Genomic DNA, 9,916 nt, shown 5'->3' with positions numbered 1-9,916 from the left:
GACTGTGCTTCTACAGCAGGCCTGGAGGAGCTTGGGCGCTTTGTGTACTGCCGGACTCCAACTCCCCTCAGCCCTAGCCAGCATGGTCAGTGGTCCAGGATGATGGGAGTTGTAGTCCAACAGTATCCAGGGAGCCACAGGCTTCCCAAGCCTGTTCTAAAATCTACACGGTGGGAGTTTGAAATGCTGCTCTATGGAGAAGGGCTGGGTGGTGGAGAGTATGGCAGGGAGAAGATTAGGTTGAACCCCTCTCACTGCTAGCTTTCTACATGCGAGGAGATGCCATTTTTGTTGGTTTTAGGCAGACACACCAAGATGCCAAAAAGCAGTACAGCTCCGGACAAAAAGAGAGTGTTTTATTTCTTGATTCCACCAAGTGTATAAACTGGGCCTGTGTTGTGGGGGGAGCAATGCAAAACCTCCTTCTGACTACTGGGAAAACCACTTCAGAACTTCAAAAGCAAACTGGGTGAAGCGACAGAGAAATAAACAGGGAGACCGAACCATCTTCAGGGATTTGCAGAGTTCACCACCACAGCAATCCCACCCACCGGCAACTCATGTAGAGAGATCTCCAAGCAGGCAAGATGGCCAAACTACACCTGGGGGGTGGGGGTGGGCAGCAAAGATCTGCGCACCCCTCACCAATTCCATAAATTCCAAATTACCAAATGACTCCACAGTTACCAAAGTTAAAATAAGTTACGAGAAAAGTCCACCTGCACATCTATATCCCACATTATTAAGAGCAGGGTCTCCACATTCTGGAGCTTGAGAGAGAGAGAGAGTCTCTATTTTGCAGGCCACGGAGGTATCTCGCCCTTCCGCCTTCGACGGCCGGCATCCTGGGATGGAGAGTTGCTGCTGTTTTGCTGACCTGCCAATCGTTTGGACAGAAAAGGGAGGAGCCTCCGTCTTGAGGGCGGGGGCCGAGGGGGAGCAGAACGCCAAGGGCATTCGAGTGTATCGGGAAGTCGCTAAGGAGGTTGCGGGCATCTCCCACCAGGCCGCTGGAATGAGAAGTTTCTGCCAGCCAATGCAGCAGGGTGTTAACACCCCCCCCAAAAAATATACTGGCACAAGGTGACCAAGGCCAATAAAAGCAGTCACTGGACGCTGCAACCGGCGGCAGAGAAATCCAGCCGCGGACACACAGCTGCTGCACCGCTCTCTTCGGAAACCAGGCCCAGCTTGGAAATTATGAACCGATGTGCCTACGAGAGCGCGCTATGAACGCAGACCTGTCCACAGAGCGGAAATACTGAAAATAATCTTAGGTGGTGTTTTGAGCTGGGAGAGGGGCTTGGAGGGGGTGGAGGGCACGTCTCTTGCCCGGCCTCTTCTCAGGAGCAAATCCTGGCATCATAGAGTCCTCTTCACCTCCGTTCCTTCATCAGTGCTTCTCCTGAAAGAAAGGAAGGCAGTTTGTTTATTGTTTATTTCATTTTACGGGAAGCAGTTTTTTACAGGCTGCTCGACGCCGATCATCTCTAAGCTCGCTGAGACATCCCAGAGAACGGATCTGGCCATGTTCGCAATTGACGCCGATATCTCATCCGAGGGGTTCTGCCCTCCGAAAACAAAACTTGTGTTTATGTAAAACAGAATCGGCATTAGTTAGAACAGCGGTTCCCAAACTCCCTCACCATCCCTGTCGACCTCTTGAAAATTGCGGAGGGTCTTGGAAGACCACTTAATTTATTTTCTGCCCGTGTGGCATTTGTATTTCAGTTTGAAATGGAACGACACTATCTCTGAGCATGTGCAGGTTGTCTTTCTTTAATCACTGAACCCCAACTCTTCACACACATAGAAAGCTGCCTCCAAGTCTATGGCCATACTACCCTGAACATGCCCGATCTCGTTTGATCTCAGAAGCTAAGCAGGGTCAGGCCTGGTTAGTACTTGGATGGGAGAAAGCTGCCTCCAAGCACTTGGCTTAGCCTAGGTGTTTTAGCCAAAGAGCTGGACCAGTCTCCTTCCATCCAGAAAAACAAAAAATCCCCTTGATGTCTTGAGGTTTGGTACTGGGCAAGGAAGTGGGCAGTCCTCCACCGAAGTTGAACACACAAGCTCTGTTTTGCACCGTTGCCTCCACTTCCTTGGAGATGGAGACAAGGTCAACAGAGCCACCCGTTGCCTGGTTTATTCCCAAGTGCCTCCCCAGAAGAGCTCAGCTCTGTGCTGACAAGGGAAGATGTCTGAGTCACAGCAGGTGAGATGGCAGACAGGCAGTTCCTTCCCATGAATCCAGCTCCCCACCTCTCACGCTGCTGGGAGTCTCCCCAGGATCGGACTCTTCCCGGGGTGCAGAATCCCATGCCTCAATTCCCCAATCTCCTCCTCCTCTGACACCCTCTCCACAACGCCTCCACGAGGCTCATGAAGGTATAGTTCGAAAGGTTCTGCCAAATGCTGGAAAGGTCAACGCAATCCTTAAAAAAAAATTACGACATAACATCTACCCCCCTTTTCCTCCAGGCAGTTCAATAGCGGTGAAGACGGTTCTTTCTGCTCCCCATTTCATCCTCGCAGGAACCCTGTGAGGTTGGTTAGGGTAACGGACAGTGACCCAGTCACCCAGTGAACATCATGGCCGAGCGGGGAATTTGAAGGCCGGTCTCTCAGGCCCTAGGCCTGACCTGCGAGCCAACAGGCCGCACAGACCCTCTTAACTCTTCTTCTAACTTCCCCTGCCCCAAAACTAGTGCTATTATGCTCATTGTGTGAGTAAATTTCAGCAAGTATTTTTTTAAAAAAGCAGAGCAAACCGAGGAAGCCGTGCAGGGGAGATGATTCAAATCACCCACCTCTTGTTTGTTAGATTTTTCCTGTTGGTGGATCCCATTAGCAGATCCGGAATTCCCAATAGTCTAAAATGAAAAGGGGGTGGGGGTGGAAAAAGTGGTGGAAAGAGGTTGTGTATTAGGCAAGTTGGACGCACAGAAATCAGAAGGTACATCAAAAATAGCCAAAGCACAATGAAAGACAATGATTTTATGTGCTGCAAAAATCCAGATGTGAGATGATTAAAGAGAAAAGCATTAAAGCTTATTTTACGGAAAAAAAGTGGCATAAGCTAAAGACATGGCAATCTTCCCCTTTACAGAAAGAGGCACAACTGAAATAACTTGTGGCTAAAGTGACAAGAGACTCTGCCTGGGAAATGATATATAATGAATTGAAAAGAATGTTTAGAATAACATTTGTAAAAGACAACAACCCAGAAGCTTTTCTTTTGTGAATTATAGGGGCAGAACCACCTAAAATGTATAGAAACTTATTCATCTATGCGACTACAGCGGCAAGAATATTACTCGCCCCCGAAATGGCAATAAGCAGAAGTCCCAGCAAAGGAAAAATGGATACAAAAACTTATGGAATATGCAGAAATGGCAAAACGTACCAGAAGAATAAGAAATCAAGATAACAAACTTTTTATAAAAGAATGGAAATAGTTTATTGAGTATTTGCAGATAAATTGTAAACAGATAAGAACATTGGCAGGATTATTGTAATAACCTGCAGTTTTGTAAGAGTATATATTTAAAGTCGATGAATAAATGAGCAAATTAAGTTTGGATATGCAGAAGTTATTAAAAATAAATTTAAGGAACCACAGAAAGAGGGGGAAGGAAGTCAAGTTTTGAAATGTTAAAATGATTGCGAAATTCGTGAAATGTATAAACCTGAAAAGCATAAATAAAATTTAAAAAAGAAAAAAGAGGGAATCTGCCCGGTGGGGAGAACAGAGAGTCCATGGGGCGGGGAACACCCACCTGTGCTTTCTCAGAGCAGCTTCTCATGGCTTCCACGAGCTTCTCCATCTGCTGGCCCTGCTCCAGCGCGTTCCTCAGGACATCCTCCGTGCTGACCAGCCGATGCTGCAACCGGAGGACTTCGGACTCGGACGAAGGGTCTATGAGGGAGTATCGTCGCTGGTCTGTTACTGCTTTCTCTTTATCCTGGAGGAGATAAAAAAAAATAACAACAGTATTATTGCGTTAAAATATGAAAGGTTAGATTTAAACAAATATTAAACCAGCTCTTTAATAAAGAAGCGAACAGGAACATTTGGGGCCTATTCTCCCAGAGGAGGAACCTTCTGAAGAGCGGACAAAGGGCTGAGGTTGAAACCAGAAGTCACCAGTTTCATGCACTCCTGCCATGCACTCAGGAACAGGTCCTTAGGCAAGGCACTTCTTCTCTCTCAACATGGGATTAATAATAACACTGCACTGCTCAGTTACCATGGAGTGTGGTACTGATAATGTTAAGGTTGCATGTTCGATCCCTATATGGGACAAATGCATATTCCTGCATTGTAGGGAATTGGGAATTGGACTAGATCAGGCGCGTCCAACTTCCAAGAGACTGTGATCTACTCAGTCTTTTAAATAAACAGGCAGTGATCTGCCCAATGTTATAGGAGAAAGGACCGGAGTTGTTGAGCTTTTTTGGGGAAACAAAAGTTGTTGAGCTCCCCCTGGGTAACACGTCAGGGGGAGTCACAATCGACCACAGACACCCCCACGATATCAACCAGTAGATTGTAATTGACCTTTTGGACATGCCTGGACTAATGATCCTCAAGGTCCCTTCCAACTCTATGATTCTATGAAAGACAGGGCTGTTGTGCAGATTACAGTGGTACCTCGGGTTAAGTACTTAATTCGTTCCGGAAGTCTGTACTTAACCTGAAACTGTTCTTAACCTGAAGCACCACTTTAGCTAATGAGGCCTCCTGCTGCTGCTGCGCTGCCGGAGCATGATTTCTGTTCTCATCCTGAAGCAAAGTTCTTAACCTGAAGCACTATTTCTGGGTTAGCGGAGTCTGTAACCTGAAGCGTATGTAACCTGAAGTGTATGTAACCCGAGGTACCACTGTATTGATAATTACATGTTAATACTGCAAACAAACAAACAAACAAACAAACCATAAGCGCTTTGAGTCTTTCAAACACTATTTAAATTGGGTTTGTTGCTAGTTGTGCTCCACAGGCATTTTTGACAACTCTTTACCACTAGAGAGTTCTGCGGTCAAGCGTAAAATGAAAAGCACACAGTAGAAGCAGTTTATGATGTTTCTCATAACAAGGTGGGTGGGTGGGTGGGTGGCACTCAGAAATTGCCATTTTACTGACACAGGAGGAGTTACTACCTCCCCGATTTAAAAAGTCTCATGAAAAGAATTATTGATTGTACGAGCATTCATCAATTATAATAATTGGTCGTGTCCAATCAATCATTTTTTTAAGTAGGGAGGGAATATTCTTTAGTTTAGATGATGCTGTTTGAAAAGAACAACAACCGTAAAACTAGAAACACGCACTTGATGAGAACCCAGGGAGTCATCTATTCTAATCCCTGGATCAAGGCCAGATCTTGCAAACCCTGGCTTCCTTGCTTAAATGCCTCCAGAGAAGGAGAAGCCACTGCTTCCAACAAGGAAGGCTGTTTCACCACCCAACAGCTCCTGCTCTTTGGGAAAATTCACCTCTCAGGTTTAGCCAGCATCTGCCTCCTTGCAATTCCATCCCTTGAGTCTAAGTCTCCCATCTGGAGCAACAGAGAAGGAGGTTTCCTCTATCTTCTACATGACCAAAGCAAAGACCAAAAGTGACTCTCCTTGCCATCTGATTATTTTTTTTAAAGGATATTTTATAGGAATAAGACCAAGTGATAATGAAGAAAACAGAATCTGGTGCCACATTAATCCAGGGCAATCTAAATGTTGTCATCTGACTAATCCAACCAATTAATTAACTAATCACTGCAGCTAAGTTTTACTCAAGAGTAGATCCGCTGAAATGAATATGGACCTACTTTAGGCCCTATCTGCACAATACATTTAAAGCAGCGTCATACCACTTCAAACAGGCACGGTTTTCCCAACAGAATCCCGAAAATGGTAATTTATGGGAACTGTAGCTTTTGAGAGGGGTAAACTGTGGTCCCCAGGAATCTGGGACGGGGGTGTGCTTTAAAATATATGGTGTGTATGGGGGGGCCTCATAAAATGAGTTCAGGCTGCAGGTTGCCCTCCTGCAAAGGCCTGAGATGCCAATGGAGGCACTTGGAATTCTGTGGGGAACCGGAGGCCCTCCAATTGTTGTTGGTGGACTGCAACTCTCATCATTCCTGACCATCAGCCATAATGGCTGGAGCTGATGGGTGCTGGAGTCTGGCAACATGTCGAATCAATGAACTGGACCCAAGCTCAGGGGTGATGAGGGGGGGGGATGGCCTTTTTAGTCAATGGAAGTTTCCAGGCCACTTGTAAAGGCAGCTCCAGAGAGAGAGAGAGCGTTGCAGCGGCCCAGCGTCATGTGGCTCAAGCCTTCAACCCTCCCAGTGGTGGGCCTGGGGCCTTGTGCGTGTCCTGTGCCTGGGGACGGAGCCAGCCACCCACGGGGTGGGGCCAGCCGGGGCAGGACACTCCGCAGGGCCTCAGAGGAGTTTTCTTGCCTCCTTTCACTCAGCCACCCTACAGGCGGACCGTTTGGGGCAGCGATTAGCCCGTGGGCACCCAAGCCACCACATCACTCCCAGGAGAGATGCATGGCTCGGGCGCACTGCAGTGCCGCCCACCATTTTGTCACCCTCAGTGGTGATACCCGGGGTGGTCCGCACCCACCGCATCCCCCTTGCTACGCCCCTGAGCCCTCCGCCACAGCCCCCCAATGCTCTGGGCACCCAGCCCAGCCCTCCACCAGCTCACCAGGACGATCAGCTTTTCCCGGAGTCCCTTGATGTCGTCCTTGAGCTTCTGCTCCTTCATCCTCCACTCGGCTTTGTGCACCTCGCGACTCAAGTCCCGCTCGGGCCCAGGGGAGTGCCGGTTGGCTTCCATGAGCAAAGCTCGCAGCTCGTTCAGGCTCCTGGCGGGAGAGAGCCAGGAGAACGTCAACAAGGGGGCTTTATTGCAGACGTTTAGCTAGTGCTCTCCACACACACAAACATTGGAGGTTTTGCTGGCGGCACTGTGCCCTTTCACTGTCCAAAGGCTGGGGGAGAGCTTTGCCAGGCAGCTATTCAAGGATTGTCAAGGACTAGTTAGACACAGAGGATTGGTGAGAGGAACCAGCTGAGGAACCAGCAAGGGAAGAAGGCTCAGGGCCTTTTTGTTAGGTCTAACAGGTGAAGAGTTACCGAGAGAAGATAAAAGACTTTTTATGTACACAACAGCAGCAGCGAGAATGCTACTAGCCCAGAGATGGAAGGAAGGAGAAGAATGGCAATTGAAACTGATGGGAGTATGCGGAGATGGCAAAACAGACGGGAAAGATTCGAAACCAGGAAGATCAAGTATTTACTAAAGATTGGAGTAAATTTGCAATTTACTGAAAAGACCACCGTAAACAGTTAAAATCTTTGGCACGGATGTCAAGACACTTGTAATGTGGAATTATGTATGATAATTACAGTTATTTAATAGATAGATAATGGTAAAAGATGCGGGAAACTTAAATTTAAACATGGAATCCATGGAGGGAGGGAAGGAGGTCCGAAGGTTCAAAAGAACCCTGTATTTGAATGTTCGAAAAGGTTATGTTTGATATGTATAAAATGATTAAAAACCTAATAAAAAATTATAATCAATCAATCAATCAATCAATCAATCTTTATTACGGTCCAGAGACCCAACAAATCGTTACAAAGCAATGCACAATTCAGACAGCCTACCTCCAGGTTAAACAAGCATTTTGTTCAGACTTAGAGATAGGAAACATTGGTTCTTGCAACCACTGATAAAAACTTTGCCACTGCTAATGTTCTAGCGTTTGCCCAGTCTTCCAATAGGAACCTGACATAGTGAGCCTCTGATTTTCCTGGGAAAGGTACCAGCAAGGTTAATATCAGTTCAGCCCTGGCTTGCTCATATTTTGCACAGTGCAGCAAAATATATAGAATCAATGTCTTGAGCACACGAGCAAAGTCTGTCCTGGTAGGGAACTCCTCTCCATCTGCCGTCCAACACTGCAGAAGGAAAGACGTTTAGTCTGGCTTTGGTGAATAACCTTTGGTACCGTCAGGTTTTTAATGTAAGATGTTAATTTAAAGTCATGCCCATATTGTACTTGCACTGTATTTATAAAAAATTATAAAAAAGAAGCCTCAGAGCCCAGGGAATTGGTGGTGGGACAACGATGAGTGGGTGAACTGGAAGAGGAGATGTTGGAAGCTGAAGGTGGGGTTGCTAAGCCGACGGAGGAGACTGACCTTTCTTTCTTCAGCAGCTCCTGGCTGATGAGGACCAGCTGGCCAGAAGCATCGTGCGTTTTCCTAGACACCGTCTCCAGCTCGGCTTCCAGCCTCTTCTTCTCTTTCAACAGAGAATCTGCCTTCCTCTCGGTACTCCTGCATCTGTTTTCCAAGGCTGCCGGACCAAAGGAAAGCGTGTGCATTTGAGGGGGGTGGAGGGAGAAAAGGTAAAGCAGATTCTCTCCCTCTCTCTCTCTCTGTCTCTTGGCAAGGCAAGGCAGGGCCATGCAAGATCCTCCCTAAGACAGGGATCAGGAACTGCAGTGGTCCTCTGGATTATCTGCCGGACTGCAACTCGCAGCAGCCCCCGTTGGTCAGGGATGATGGGAGATGTAGTTCCGCAAATTTGGCAGCCCAGCCCTGTTCTTAAAGAGCTTGCAGTCCCTGCTCTGTGGCCGCCATGAACCGACTCTGTCTTCCTCCTAAGTGCAGCCCTTCTCAATCCTGCTGGAAATTGCAGAAAGTGGAAGCGCTCTTGCAATCAGGAGGAGGAGCACCTGGCTGGCCAGTGTGAGAACAGGACAGATTAGCTTACATTCTGATGTCATAAGCACCAAACCTGGCCTTTCCCTGGAAAGACATGGATAAGGACAGAATGCAACCTTCAACATCCTGTCCAGGGCCCTCCCAACCAGAGGAGGGGGCCCTTTCACCTTCCTAAGAGGGCAAGTCCCTAGTAACGTCTCTGTCCCCGTCTATTCATCCCACACTGTCATCTGAGGCCACCATCTTGATGAAGCTAAGCAGGTCTGGGTCTGGTTAACCACACGCATGCCCCCTTGGGTTCCATGACGGAAAGAAGGTGGAATATACAGAATTCGTGTCTGCGTTTCTTTCTTCTTCTTCCTCCCTCCCAACCCTTTTTCCTTGTGTGCTGTGTCTTTTGAGATGTAACCACCTAGGGTTGGCACAATGGAAGAGAAGCAGGGTATTAATGCAACAGAACTAAATTCTGTGTACTTTGGGTTTGTACACAGGCTGGCATTTTTATCAGCAGAAGTATTAAATCAATGGTAGAACTAATTTGAAACACTTTCTTTGGGGTTGGGTTTTTTTTTTAAAAAAAGGCTTCTTTTGTTCAGGCTGTTACAGCCATAGGGACTTGAGAGACCATACTAGGGGTCAAACGTGTGGGAAGCTTTAAGGAAATTTGTATTTCTAAGGTTTGATGGCTCATAACATCAGTCTTTTTTAGAATAATACCAAAAAATTATACACCATTAGAAAGATAATTTAACACAGGATATAATGGAACAAATCGTGTTGGACATCCGGGCAGTAATCGAAAAAAGGTCTGGGAAAATCCGGACGTATGGCAACCAGTGTCGCTTTTGCTGATTTCCCATAAAATTACCTTAGCTTAAAAACGTCAAAGTTTCTGCCCCTCCCAAAAGCTAAAATAAATAAATTCTGTCCAGATTTTCACTGTTTGAAATATGGCAACCCTACGTTGGATTATCTTTATTCTATCAAATGTTGCAGCCAAATAACCAGGGAAAAAAAGCATGTCTGCCTTATGTAACAGGAAGTGGATATCCTAAACTCAAAACTGACCAATGACAGAGTGTAATAGCCCTAACCTGAATCTAATAGAAAATTTGTGGAGCCGATTAAAGAAACTTGTTAGTCAGAAGTATCCAAGGAATAAAGC

The 9,916-nt window shown here is 46.7% G+C and overlaps 1 protein-coding gene across 5 annotated transcripts in view; it reads right to left on the bottom strand.

Annotated features, from left to right (window-relative positions):
- Positions 1–339: 339 nt before the first annotated feature.
- CLIP2 (CAP-Gly domain containing linker protein 2) overlaps positions 340–9,916 on the bottom strand; it is a 74,893-nt gene continuing 65,316 nt past the window's right edge. For all 5 annotated transcript variants that reach the window (XR_014520033.1, XM_083479548.1, XM_083479550.1 and 2 more), the window contains 5 exons: positions 8,224–8,380; positions 6,722–6,881; positions 3,780–3,965; positions 2,811–2,873; positions 340–1,405 (listed from right to left, as the gene is read on the bottom strand). Coding sequence is in view for 4 of the 5 variants with exons in the window: in XM_083479548.1 (XP_083335674.1) it covers positions 1,394–1,405; positions 2,811–2,873; positions 3,780–3,965; positions 6,722–6,881; positions 8,224–8,380 (578 nt within the window). In the remaining variant the exon portion in view is untranslated. The remainder of the gene's footprint in view (positions 1,406–2,810; positions 2,874–3,779; positions 3,966–6,721; positions 6,882–8,223; positions 8,381–9,916) is intronic.

Source organism: Podarcis liolepis, assembly GCF_965112155.1.
Source record: "Podarcis liolepis genome assembly, chromosome: 16".
NCBI classification, from domain to species: domain Eukaryota; kingdom Metazoa; phylum Chordata; class Lepidosauria; order Squamata; family Lacertidae; genus Podarcis; species Podarcis liolepis.
Note: the sequence above shows the minus strand (reverse complement) of the source record. Positions and strands in the feature narration are given on the sequence as shown.